This window comes from Buceros rhinoceros, unplaced genomic scaffold (assembly GCF_000710305.1).
Source record: "Buceros rhinoceros silvestris isolate BGI_N320 unplaced genomic scaffold, ASM71030v1 scaffold10187, whole genome shotgun sequence".
Taxonomy (NCBI): domain Eukaryota; kingdom Metazoa; phylum Chordata; class Aves; order Bucerotiformes; family Bucerotidae; genus Buceros; species Buceros rhinoceros.
Window position 1 is genome coordinate 24,121 of NW_010421574.1, and position 14,260 is coordinate 38,380.

The 14,260-nt window shown below is 42.7% G+C and overlaps 1 protein-coding gene across 1 annotated transcript; it reads right to left on the bottom strand.

The window, feature by feature from the left end:
* Positions 1 to 578: 578 nt before the first annotated feature.
* QTRTD1 (queuine tRNA-ribosyltransferase domain containing 1) lies at positions 579 to 14,256 on the bottom strand (the record flags this gene model as incomplete). The annotated part of the gene is made up of 8 exons (XM_010139718.1): positions 579 to 840; positions 1,821 to 1,938; positions 3,441 to 3,592; positions 6,229 to 6,428; positions 7,883 to 8,092; positions 10,919 to 10,995; positions 13,453 to 13,508; positions 14,177 to 14,256. Coding segments are annotated over 8 exons (1,155 nt in total), but the record flags the coding sequence as incomplete, so codon positions are not given.
* Between the last annotated feature and the right edge of the window lie 4 nt (positions 14,257 to 14,260).

Consider the following 14,260-nt stretch of genomic DNA (forward strand, 5'->3'; position numbering starts at 1 on the left):
AGGCAGGCTGAGGGAGAAGTACAAATACAGCACCCTTGTGCCACTGAACGCAGCAGCACTTCCAGTCGGTTCTTTTCAGGGCCACAGATGCTGGCAATGGCCACAAGGAACAGCGTATTACACTGATGTGGAATCTCTCATCAAGAAGCTGTATGATGGGAAAACCATGCCACTAAGATTTTCTAGAAAAATAATTACCTGTAATATCCACTGGGTAGGGAATGAGAGTCCCAAACATTTTAAGTATATGTTCTGCTGCTTCTTCAATAATTCTGTCCTTCCACATGGAAAACCAACAGTGAGTAACTGAAAACAAAGCTATTCATACTGGTCTTGTGAACTGTTCAAGCTCTTCCACACCCAAAGAATTTATCAAGCCAATTAACTGAAAGGGACGTTTGAATAAGATCTTCCTTCCCCACCAGGAAGTGAGATCTTCTTCAAATGTCTCCTTCAGTTCCCTCCAGGAAGGCAGGCATTTTACTGCTAATAGGTCCAAGTGATCCCGCTGGCAGTTCACCCTACACCATCCCACTGGATGAGGAGGCAGCCTTCAACCTCTTCTGTCCTCTCCGAACTCACTGGCCTGCCTTTGCATTTGCTGGTCCTTGAAGTGCCTGCCTAAAGACAAGGTTTTTCAGCTGATCTAGTTTATTGTCTCTTAAGGCATCCCGTATGGCACTGAAGAAACTGAAGTAGTGCTGGAAGTTGTGCATCATGAGCAGGACACCAGCCAACAGCTCATTGGTCACGAGGAGGTGATGGACATAGGCGCGAGTATGCCTCTGACAACAGTAACAGGTGCATCCTTCCAGCAAAGGACCAAAATCATCCTGGTATCTAAGGAGGAAGCAATGTTGGATAACATCAAAGGTAAGAAGATCCATTCAGGCAATAAAGAGTATCCAGTTACTAAACAGCCTTTTGCAGGGACCTGAGCCTTGAAATCTTGCTGGCTTGAATCCAGCTGCAGTAAGACGCATTGACAGCTAAGACCAGCACCACTGGCATAAAGTGCTTCAAATATCATGCCAGAAGACACTACAGAGCCAAAAGGCCATGCTTCTAAGTCAGAGGATAACTTTGACCACATCACAGCTACCAGCAGAGAAAGGCCTTAACTGTGCCTTCCCTGACAGAAAATCTGCCGTGCAAGACGTCTCACTAGCTATCACAGTCTGTGAAGGAGGAAGCTATCAGAAGCAAGGCTTTACTGATTCCACTGTTCACAAAACAGTATTCCCCCCTTTACTGTAGATGCATCATTCTCTCTGTGGCGAGAATTCAGCAAAAGCAACAGTCATCTACTCAGATGGCCTAGAGGTAGCTGTGGAAAAGAGGAGGAAGGACAGGTGGTAACACTGGCCAAAGTCTTTGTGAAGTATCCAGAAATTCCAGAATTGCTCAAACTGAGCTGCCCAAATTGAGTCAGAAAGTGGTTTACATAAAATTTGGCCTCTCAAGATGACCCAAGTTAGACGAGAAAGACCAAAATGATCATGAGATAACCTTTGTGAACATATCGCCTTTCAGCTGGAACACAGTTATGACCACAGTATGTCTGCTGGATAAATGATAAGAAAATCCTTGACTTTAAGGCAGGCAAAAGACAGTGCTCTCAGTTACACGGCGTTGCCTGGTAACAAGCTGGAACGCTTATCCAATACTCTCCATTCAATGTTCAGAAGTACTGTCTTCAACACCTTAATGTTTTATGAAGTCCCCCATCCAGCTACTGATCACATGCCATCAAATACAGAGGACAAAAGCATCATATTCCGTAATACAGTTGCAGGTACCCTCCTCACAAACTCACGTACCTTTTGTTCTTCAGAAATATCTCAAATGGTGTCATTTCTGGGTCAGCTTTGGAGATTTCATCCTGGTCTTCTTCAGCACCATTCTTCTCCAGGTCCTGGACCCCATTTTGATTTAAAACTGTTTTAAATAAAAAGACAACAGCCTTTTATGAACAGACAGTGAGGGCAGAGGAAGGGTAGCAACCTTACAGTATGCATTTCTGCTACTCTCTTTCCAGATGAAAACTATTGCTAAAAGTTTCCACCTCTTTCCTACAGTAAGCAACAATTTTTCTTTAATTGTCGTAAGTTAACACAAATAACATTTTAGATTAAAACAGCAAGAGACAAGTGAAAACTTACCTACTAAATCTAATGAAGAGTTAGACTTGAAACAACAGTATAACTTTTTGCTGCACTACTGACCTGAATTCTTAATAAAGTCAAAAATATTTCGAGTCGGAACTGCATGCTGAATAGAATGCAATCGCCTGAACAAATTGATTTCATTGCGGTTTTGTTTGCAGCTCATCTGCCTTCAATCATTCTACTTTCCATGCTGTCATCAGGCTCTGAGATTTAGATGTTTGGGTTTCTTAAAAAATTGGAATCAAAAGAGGCTGGTAGCAGTAATGCAGAAGATGCAGATTCCACATCTACCTTTTCATCAGTCTATCCTAAAAAAAAATCACCCCATAATTCTGTAGGTTTGTTCTTCAGCACGAGATGTAGCTGGAAACATTGATATTACCATTGGCACAGTTCATGTGTTCTGAGTGTTAAACATTCAGACACAGAAAAAAGAGCTTGTCCTTACCCAGAACCTTATTTAAGGTGAAACAAGGTAAAGAAGAGACAAGGTAAAGAGAAGGGTTAAAAAAAACCCAAAAACCCAAACACACACCAAGCACAAAGAAATAAGATGTTCTGTTCTATTCAGCTGATTTTGAATTATCAAGGCATGAAAAGCCAGGAGAAAAAAATGTAAAATGTTCTTCTGTATTAAAAATATTTAATAGGCCAAAACAAAACAGCAGCTTGAAATATGTTTGATAGACGCCTTAATGGGTGACACACATGCTCCCACCTCAGACAGTAAATGAGGTAATGAGTTACGAACATCTCCTTTTTGTTTTGATATGAACTGATGAATGCAAGGACAGAGAAAAAAGCTACTCCAAGAAATGAGATCCCTAACTTTTGTCAGCTAGAAAAAAGAAGGAACTTAAAAAAAAATATTATTAGAACAGATACATATTCAGTAATTCTAGAGATCAGGTATCTTAGATCTCCACTTAACAGGTCTAGCCTTCTCTGCTAATAATAACAGAAAAATTGCCAATGATGTCAAACAAAGACCCCTCTATTCAGTGTTAAAGAAATACTTGAGCATATTTCAGCTAATCAGACATTCAGATCCCAGGCTGAGGCCTCAAGTTCACCTCAACAGGTTTCACACCAAAATACCCAACCTTCAAAAGCAACACTTGACAGTGGGATCCCAGTTTTTTAAGTTTTTAAGCTATTGCACTTATATCAGGAACAAAAAGCTCAAATACAGATTCCTCCAAAGCATGAATTATGCTTGCCACAATACTAGCTGATACAGAAAAAAATTATAATGATCATCAAAAAGCCTACCTGCTGTTTCAGGATCTGAATGGTAGTCATAACTGAAAACCAAGGCACAGCCTCGCTCTGTCGCTTGGAAGGGAAAGAAGCTCTCAAAAATGTCCACTCCCCTATCAACGCACTCAAGCACTTCATCTGGTTTGCCTACACCATGGATGATTCTGTAAGGGACACACAGGAAGACAAATCTAGAATATTGTGAGCAGAAGCAAGCAGGTACCTGAAGGAAAAGACACATGTGGAGCACAGGTAGCTTATTCCTGCGACTTCTAACCAGAAGGCAAGCGTGTACAACAGTCATCACACAGAATCCTGTCTGCTTCCATTTTTCCACCTCCAACATACCCAGTACATGGCAAGCTTTTATTTATACGCCATTTGGAAGACAGCAATAATCCCTCCTTTACAGGTGGAAAAACTTCATTCTGTTCATTAAGTTTGAAGTGATTTGGTTTCTTTCGCACATACTTAATTACACATAGAGTCTAAATCCACCTACCATCTATGCCGTAAAACAGACATCCTCCTTAGTCATGTTTGTGCCCCTGGGAACTAGCAATTTCCAGACACATGAACCCTTTTAGTAACTGTTCAGCAGACATTCTAAAAGACTTGATCAAGAGCAGCAGAGACAGCAGAAATGGATGGTCAAAGACACAAATCCCTCAGGTGACAGACACATCAGATAGCACTTGGGGAACTGCCTGGAGGAGAACGCACTAATGAGAAATGTTACTGGAAAGAGAAGTTCCTTGCTTTATTCTTCCCCCTTCTTTACACGCTACCTGCTGAAACAATTCACCCAAAACCCTGGGCTGTAACATCCCCTGGGACATGGCATTAAGAGCCAGGAAAAGCCCAGCTGGATTGCCATCAATGGTAATAGAGACCCTGCTGTTAGTCAAATTTAGCTGGCAGCTTCCCTGAGGGTGGGGGAAGCAGAAGAGAACAGAGCAGTGACTGCTCTCTGGCAGGTGCATGGATGGGCTGACAGCAGTAGAAGCTAATACAGGGCAATGATCTAAACAGGTAATTAGGAAAATACAGGGGCTGATAAATGAAGTCACAAGGTGCCATTTTTAGTCACTTTTCTAAGTACTCCAATTAAACTGATGAGCACAGAATAAGGATGGGAGAAGTTTTTAGCATGAGTGTCTTATGTTTTGGGCTCTCATGGCAGGGAGAAAATTATACTCAATAGTTTAAACAGTAGCTCTGCACATTTGATCAAAGCTCTTGCTAAAACTTATCTTTGCACAGGCAAGTACAAACATTTGTTCTTGCAACGGTTCTGATGCTACTGAAAAGGAAAATAAATTTTACCTTGAGACTTCATCATCTTTAGGTACATGAAAGGACTCTAACAAGTACATTCATAAGATCATTTCGCCATCACACAAAAAGCAATTGCTTCTTGGGTGAAGCACAAAAAGTGTTTGTCTTCTAGAGAATTTCATATTGTGGTAGAACACAGCTGCAAAACAACTTCTCCGGACAGAATGGCAAGGGTGATTCAGGAAAGCAGGATTGTCTTGAAATTCACTTGAGGTACTTACAAGTCCTCCCCTAGGGGTAACCAGCTTTCTTCCTACAAAGAGGTCAAAAACACTTGTCTCAACCAGACAAGCAAACTATTTGATATATGAGGCAGGTGCATTGGCAGCCACTAAGGTTAGCTGAGCAGATTGAACTCTAATGCTCCCAGGGGAACTTTCAAGTAGTTCAACCAAACAGGATGGCAACAACACAGCAAGCCTCCCAATTGTCAGGAAAATTCAAACTCCAGGCACTGCTACGCATGAACAAGCTGCAACACCAGACACATGCTTTTGCATTTAATTTCCTTTTGAACACCACTAGGTCAAACAAATGCTCAGCTATCAGAGGGCAGCACAGCTACAGGACAATGGGGCCCAAGTCACTCATTTCAGGAAACGATGAAAAAAGCACTCATCCTACTTCTGTGGCAGCTGCTCTTCTAAGAGCAACCCATGCAAATGCCAGCAAACTCAACCCAATGTTAAGAAACTCCTCCACTTCTGAACCACTAGGAAATAGCAGCACACATTTTCTGAAAGTCTTTAGTTACTGTTAGTCATTTATTAGAGTCAAGAATGCTGCCATTCCAGTCTCTAGCATGGATTTGATGGACATAACTAACAACTCAGAATACACAACGATCCCCACACTACACCAGTTTGAGCAGGGATTATAACTCTTTTGGTCCAGGCTGTACCAACTCGAGTAGTTTACAGGCTCACTGCCACAGGTACTAGGTCAAAGCTGGCTGCCGTAAGATAGCGTAAGCATTGGATGGTTCTGTCAGCACCCCTCTCTGCTCTCCTCCAGTTCAGGCCAGAGAAAACCAGATACACTAAAGTTTTTCTGAGAATAAGTCTCTGTAAAATAGGTTGATAATAATATTCTTGTTCAAGCTGAACTTCAAGTAAACTATGGCCTCAGAAGCCAAATGCAAGAAGCCCAGACATATCCTACTGGTAATTCTTTCTAAGAAAAAAAAAAAAGTAAAGATGACTTGAACTAAAATCTTGCTTATTCTCCAAATGTTGGGAATACTCAAACCACAGCATGAGCACAGCTTGGTGCCAGTTGCAGCTACAAATTGTAACAACGGTTGAAGACTGCAGCCTGACAGTGGTAGAATTTATGCAGCCTGGCACGCAGACAGAGCTGTGTGATACAGTGATTATTTCCTGCTGTATACTGCACAGCAGTCTGTAGACACTCCTCATAATAGGACAGATGGACTTCTTGGGATGTTGCCTGCACAACTTACCTTGGTTTATCCTCTGGCAGCTCTGCTGTGACAGAAGCTATGAGTTTCAACTTGGTCTCCTTGGTCATGGCACATCCCTGGAAGCCATCTAGTAGAAAGCCACCCACAGGCCGCTTGGCAGTCTCCCTGGCTGATCTGAGCCTTTCTTCCAAGATATCTCCACCTTCAATTGCCCCAAACATTACACTTCCTTGTAGTTCCTGGCCCAGGAGAAAGCTACAAGTGTTAGAGCATGCTCTGTCAAAGACACACAGACATCTCACAGCCCAGACTCCAGTGCCTGCTATTTAAACCCCCTATTCCCAGGAACTTGCCAGAGCCAGTGTTTCATCCTGTGTTCCCCACACAACACTGTGAAGTCCAAGCATAAGGTAGAAATGGGATTAGGAGAGACCTTATCTTGACACTAACTCACCTGGAATTTTGGTGCCATTCTTCCCACCCCTCTATCAAAGGCAATAAACACAGATCATCTTTGTATGGGGGTTTTTATAGACAGCCCCTCAGCACAACATGTGTCAGCGTGGAATACAAAGCATGTGCCATTATCTTGGCTGTAGACACCGGATCTCATAACGAGTTGCCTTTCAGGGGATACCAGTATCAGCTCCTGTCATGCAGTTCTCTTCATATCACAGACTCAGAGAGTATATCCCCTTTCTCCAAAATGGGGGGAAATTTCAAAGCTGCTGGAAGAATAGCACCAGCAAATTCTTCACTTGGAACTGAGGGGACTTCAGAGCAAAAAAGATGGGTTTTCACAACCTGAATGAGAAGATCCTACTTTGTCCACATACAGAGGTCACTCCAAAAGTAACGCCTCCTATTTATTTCCATGGAAACTCCAACAGACACGTAGAGCACAGTAACACTATTTGACAGAGTGAATTCTCAGCTACGAAACACTCTTTTTCGACACAGTCACCACAACACGGGCTGTGCATTTTCACCAGCAATGAACAAGACCCTGCCTGCTGTGCTCATTTAAAAATCTGGACCAGAACCACCCACTGTCACTGTCACCATTGCTGACACACGCCACCCACCCCCTCACTGTGCCGACACCCACGGCTTGGTCTCTATAAACATTCAGCAGCATCAATGAATGTCTGTGGGTGCAGTTTTTTCCACATAGAGGAATTCAGTTACACACCTTTGCTTCACACGCACTGCCATGTCAGAGGCCATTGTTGTCAGACTGCCCCTCTGCTGCCGTCTGTCACACGGCAACAAAATTTAACGGAATATTGGTGGGAAGGTTCAACTCTACTGCCACACCACCAACATCCACCTCTGACATCGTCAGCCAACATAATAAAATGGAGGCGTTACTTTCAGAGCAGCCCTCATACATAGCATGAAGTGAAAGAAATACACTACGGTCCAAAAGCAGAAAAAAAATTTAAAAAAGGTAGTCTTCCTCAACTAGCAGATGGGTATCCTGGTGCAGGAGGCAAGTTATTAAAAGAGAGTGGGAGAAGGAAAACCCCCTTGGCTAGTGGTTATACCTCATCCAGGACTGGCACCTGGGTATTCTCTGATACATATGCGTGACATGACTTCCTACTAAATCATAACCTGCAACAGGCCCAGGATGCAGCACAGACCAAAAGGCAGCTGTGGTACTATTGCCCCAATATTTGGGGGGCCTTACCGGTGATTTTTCTAGCAGCCGAAGGCATTCATCCAGAAAGGAAAGAGACCTATCCACAGACTTCTTGGCCCTTTTTCTATCAACTTCCCCAGAAATGGTGTCTCCATCAGAGATGCACTGGAACCAATCTGGCTGGATGGCCCGCTGTATGTCCACGAACTTGGAAGCTGTTATTTCCATGCGCCCTGAGTTTCCCCACAGGGACACTTTCTGTCAAAGAAAGAATAGGGAGGAACATTAGTTGCAAAGGTTAACAGATCTTCAGGGTCAAAGGAGAAAAGGAATTGGCCTGGTAAAACACCAGATACTAGAATGATACTTCACAGGTAAGTTCTCCAGGAGTACGGCTCAAACAATCAGCTGCACTTGGCACAATGAGTGAAAGGAGATAAATGACTGAACCGGGATTCCTGGGATATTCTTTGGTGAAATCATCAGACTCAACACAGTGACCTGGCCACATGTTTGGAAGTATCTGAGATAGATCAGCTAGCTTATCATCACACTAATGAGTGGCAGAATTGGGAAAAAATTAAAAAGAAGAGTTAATTCACATCGAACTTATACTGTCATATCATGAAAAGCAGCAAAGGCTGCAATGGAAAATACAGCTCACTAGTCTTCTGCACACAACACGAAACAAAGAACCTATTTTCTCTTCAGAGCAGTGAATTCATACGCATGAATATACACATATACATAAACCACACAGACACACTGGGAAGAATACAAAAGGTTACTAGGCAATTTGATCTTAGAACCCAATGTTATTTAAGATTCCAAATCCAGCCACTTAAAAAGACATTGAAATTTCAGCACATATACATAAACCACACAGACACACTGGGAAGAATACAAAAGGTTACTAGGCAATTTGATCTTAGAACCCAATGTTATTTAAGATTCCAAATCCAGCCACTTAAAAAGACATTGAAATTTCAGAAAGACAAAAAAGACAAAAAAGACAAAAGCGCCTGATCTGAGAAGTTGTGTTACCTGAAAACTTTCAGGCTAGCAGGTGTCATCATTCAATTCAGTAAACACTCAGATTCACAGAATGTTACTGCAGCCACTGAAACTACGCATGCTACCATGTTTCATCCTATTTCACAGAATTTGGAATTAACCTGCAAGTGCAGCTTGGCAGATGTTTTTGTTGTATTATTGGACTTGTGACACTGCTGCTCAAAAATTTTAAAGCGGTATTCAAAGTAGGTTAAGTATTGGGCTCAAGCCCTTTAAAAGTTACTATTTTTCATCTGCATGGCAGATGTTTTCGTTGTATTATTGGACTTGTGACACTGCTGCTCAAAAATTTTAAAGCGGTATTCAAAGTAGGTTAAGTATTGGGCTCAAGCCCTTTAAAAGTTACTATTTTTCATCTGCAACTCCATTATTGCTTTTTTAAAATGAGGAACGGTTTTCAGCTATCAGAAAATAGTGTATAGCTTGAAGTGTTATGGGGGGTTTTGGAGGCTTGATGGTTTAAACACATGCTCCTAGCCTACGCCAGACAGACAGATTAAGCAGTGCATTTCTCATGCATACTAATTCACAAATGGAATTTGAACAGCTGATGCAAAAAATACAAGCAGAATGATTTTATTTGTCTGGTCTCCACAAAAAAACCAAAAGGATTGTGCAAATACACCACGTCTGTTGTCTACCCACCCATCTCCTCTGATTACTTTTGGCCTAATCAGCCAATTTCACTACATTTGAGCAATAAAGAAACAGACAGAAGTTTCCAAAGTAGTAACATTTTGGTAAAATTCTCACTAAAACAAAATACAGCAATCTCCAAAGGAGGGAGATCCCAAATTAGTATGTGCAGAATAAATGGAACACAACAGCTATATGTTGTTTTGCAGCAGCATGTTGGCCAGTTAGTACCTGCTGCCTCTTACGTGAGAGCATCAAGGAACAGCTGGTGGAGGCAGGCAGAGGGAAGTCAGAGCTGGTTGAGCCAAAGGGCAGAGTATAATCAAGTCTAGTTACCTTCATTCTGCTCTCCAGAGGAAAAAAAGCTGCTTTAATAAATAAAATACCATGTGGCTTAAAGGACTGAGTGTTACCCCATGATTATTTAAATCCAGCCTGCGTCAGGCTTTCTGGCACAGAATCGAGAGCTTTCTGTCCCATTGCTTTCAAAAAGCTTTCATAAGTACTTGTCAGCACAGATCCAGCTGCAGAAGACCTCGTAAGAAGGTGACAAAAAACTTCACCAGCTTCAAAAAAAAAAAACCAAAACCAAAACCTGAATCAAACCAGCAGCACTCAGATTTAGACCACTGCTACCACCTCATAGCGCACAACAGTGAGATAAGCTTGCAGGGAAGGAACTACCTGAGAGAGACAGGACTCTGCCTGGCTCCCAGCAGTAGTTATCCTCTGTCATTCAGCCACCTTCCACCAAGTGTGGCTGTACCTAAACAGACCTTGGGACTGACCATATCTGAGCAGGTGTCAGAAGTGGCCATTCCAGGTCAAAGGTGTGGCAGGCAGCAGGTAGCACAAGGATTGCACGGGGAACGTGCGTGCCTGTGAGATGGAACAGGCAAACATCTGCAACATTATTCGCTCCTGGACCGTCGAGCCACCTTCCTGAAGAAATACTATGCTGTTCCCCTTTGTGGGCCTACAGCAGAATGTAAATACACATATAGGGGTTCAGGTTTGCTGCTTACCAGGATCATCACTGTAAGCCTGTACAGCATATAACCTAAAACACATGTATTTTACTTTACTACCATATTAACTGCAACAGCATGGGAGTCCAGAGCTCTCCTTTCTTCGTGAATTGATAATTAACTGTTCGGGAACTGTTCAGGGAAAGCACCGACAAATAAGAAAATGTTCATCTTTATTCAGCTGAAGGTATAAGCATGTAAATAAGCATGCATAAATATTTGGTTTTCTATAAAGCAGCAAAGATTTTGTGGCTGTCTAAGCACACCCACACAATTGAAGGGAGGACTGGTAGCTTTCTTTTGGGAACTTTAAGTGGACCCTTCCAAGTCTTTAGAGTTACTGTACCTTGTTAGTGTTGTAGCCAGATGGACAGGGAGCAACTGGATCATGAAGGGAGCAGTACAGAACTGCTTCTGGCATACCTGGGAACAGAGTAGAGATTCGTGAACCAAAACAAAACTAATGCAAAGATGTGGTCTGTAAATTCTGACCAAGAAAAGATTGCTCATTTGATCTCTTAGCACCCACGAAGGCAGACTTCTTCCCCAGCTTTACTAGCTGCAGGGAGGAGAGTGCAGCATCAGGACAAACCATCAAATAATACCCTTTGGTTCTGCAGCCTACATAGCTCACTCAAGATTTACTTGGGTTTTTTCTTGATTAATACTTCCGATACTAAAATCTGATAGACCCAACAGCTGACCGACTTGACCACTCAACTGATACACTGGGGAATCTGACATTTGACACAACCTAAACTGAACAACAACCTCAAGCCTACAGCTGTTAACGAAGGACAACTTGGCAACATATAGTGGGAGAACAGATCAGCCACACAAATGCGAAATTCATCATCCCTGCTAGACTGGAGGTTTCAAATGTCAGAAAGCTAGACCCTATGTCTCAATGACAGAGTTTTCTCTTCACAGAGAGTCACTGAAATTGACAAAGCCTCCACAAGTTTCACATAAAGAAATTTTCAATTTTCCTTGAAGGAATAAGCTGGCCCAAATCAGTCACAGTTTACTGAAAGCTGGGTGCAAACTTGCTTTGTAAATAGAAGCCATAACTTCGCTTATGTAATGAAATGCATGTCCGAAATTTTTATATGCTTTTTTTAAAAAACACAAAGCCTGAATCAGGGAATACCAGGCTGGAAGGGACCTCAATGATCACCTGGTCCAACCTTTCTTGGAAAAAACACAGTCTGGACAAGATGGCCCAGCACCCTGTCCAGATGAATCTGAAGTGTCCGATGTTGGGGAATCCACCGGTTCCCTGGGGAGATTATTCCAATGGCTGATTGAAGATTGGTCTCTGTATATAGGGCAAAAATGTTTAAGCTTTTTTAAAAATTATAATAATTTTCATTATTTTAGACATTCATAATGTATGTGCAACTGGCACATCATTCATAAAAATACCTCAGCTTTGATACAAGCATTAACAACTCAAAAGCTTTTTTTCTTGCAAAGTCTGCTAGATTCCATATACAAAGCATGCTCTGTAAATTACAGAAATTAAAGATATGCCATCATTTTGACAGGATTTTCCCTACTAGATTCCATATACAAAGCATGCTCTGTAAATTACAGAAATTAAAGATATGCCATCATTTTGACAGGATTTGCCCTACGCCCAGCACAACCTGAGATATGCAGACAAACAAAGCACCCCTCAGGAGCTTGTTGACTTGGCTGATCATCCTCCAGTTCTCTGAACTACTTCCCCAGATATAAATACAGGCTATGATACAGATATTCACATGAGATGCTAACACCGCATTCAGGTTCCTTTGCCACATGAGCCTGATGACAGTGACCTTGGCTGTATAACGCATGTGGCCAGGCCTTTACCGGTCTGTTAACAACAAAACAGAGGAAAACCCCAGGATAGTCACAAACGCAGGAACTGTTGCTTTAACTCATTTTTATCACCAAGGTGTGAAGATAAAGATTTCATTCAGGAACTGCTCCAAGAATGGAGTACAGGGACTGACAAAGATCACAAAGGCTTGGTAGCTGAGGGCTTTGGCAACATCGACTGTTTTGCATTTGACTATCCACAAGTGAAGTTGAGTTTATTCCTAAAATTGACTATTTAACATGGAAAAAAGGAAGGAGAATACACAGGGAAAGTAGAGACTGACTGCTAAACTAACAAAGAACAGGGGAAAATTGAGTTTCTCCACTTGCTTCTTTAGTTCCTCAAAGCTCCAGCAAAACCGAGATGGGTCTTTCCCCTAACATCCTCTTAGAACAGGAACAGTTCAGAGACAGAAGTATCCTCCAACTGAGACTGATTTGATGTGGGGTGCTTTGCCTGTTTATTCTTAATACTGGATGAACATTTCCTGTTGGAAATCATCTTTAGATGAAAACAGCTATTTTATGAGAATCAAAAAAGTCAGCTTGGCCAGACAGAACTCATGAAATGCATCTGATCAGCTGTATGAGGAAGGCCATTTTCATGAGAATTTCTAATTCTCCTGGTGAAAAAGAAGTCAGAAGTTGCATCTGGCAAAATTCATTTGCAGCAATGACTGGTGGCTACAATAAAACCTCTGACAGTTCCAGCCTCAACTTTTGGGCTAAGTCTATCCCAGCCAGTGCTGAAGACCCCAAGGAGGAGGCTGGGTGCAGAAAAAGAGAAATAAAGCAAACCTACATATTTTTGTAGCCTGTTTGAATGATTTCTTGTCATACTAATGACAACATATTATTTCAAGTCTTTCTTAGCACCACTTTGAGTGAGAATGCCTAAATACGTAAAGCCTGCACCTACATCTTTCTGCCAGCTGTACTGCCTAAAAACATACCAGTGGGATCCACCTGCATTATCTCTCCAGACGTACTAGCAAACACACACACACACCTTACCTATGAATTTTGCAGCTCCTTCTTTATATTCTTCCAGGACTTCATGTAGTTCTGCCCTGCATTCAGATACAGAAACACATTGACTAAGCAAACAACTGTCAAGAAAGATCGGTGGTTTCAAAACCAAGGCTCCTGTTTCCATACTTACGCACTGTCTGAACTTGGACTGGTTTAGGCACTGGTAGTTGCCATCCATATCAGGCAGCAAAGCAGGGACAGGCAGAACTAAACACCAGAGACGCAGAGCTCAAGAATCACACCTTAAAATCCAGGGCACTCATAATTTTGTGGCAAAAAGGCAGAGCTTTAACCTGCACTGACCAGTGACCACTGCCTTGGTGGAAAGCGTCTGAATAGCATTACTAACGTGCATCACTCAACGGCTACACAAGCTGTGTGATGTTCATCTGTCCTTTCAGCTGTCACTTACCTCACTGGCTGCTCCTAAAGCCGGATACTCTGGTGGGAAGATGACTGTGAAGTCGGTAAGAAGGGGTTTGCCCAAAATACACTCAAAAATTATGCAGCCCTCTAGGTCCCTTACCTGTACCTGCTTCCTACTTCGCTGACTGCGCCCATCCTTCAACGGGGCAGCAACAAACGGGAAACCGACTTCGACATTTTACCTCGCACCCGGGGACGCAAGAAGCCCGCCTGCACCCAGCACCGATGCGGGGGCTCGCTGCGCCCCGCAGCCCCCCCCCCGCCTCACCGCGGTACTCACACGGAGGACAGAGTGAGCTGGGCCACGGCGGGGACACCGCCGACCGTCTGCAGCTTGTCGCGGGTGAGGTGGGGCGCCGAGCCG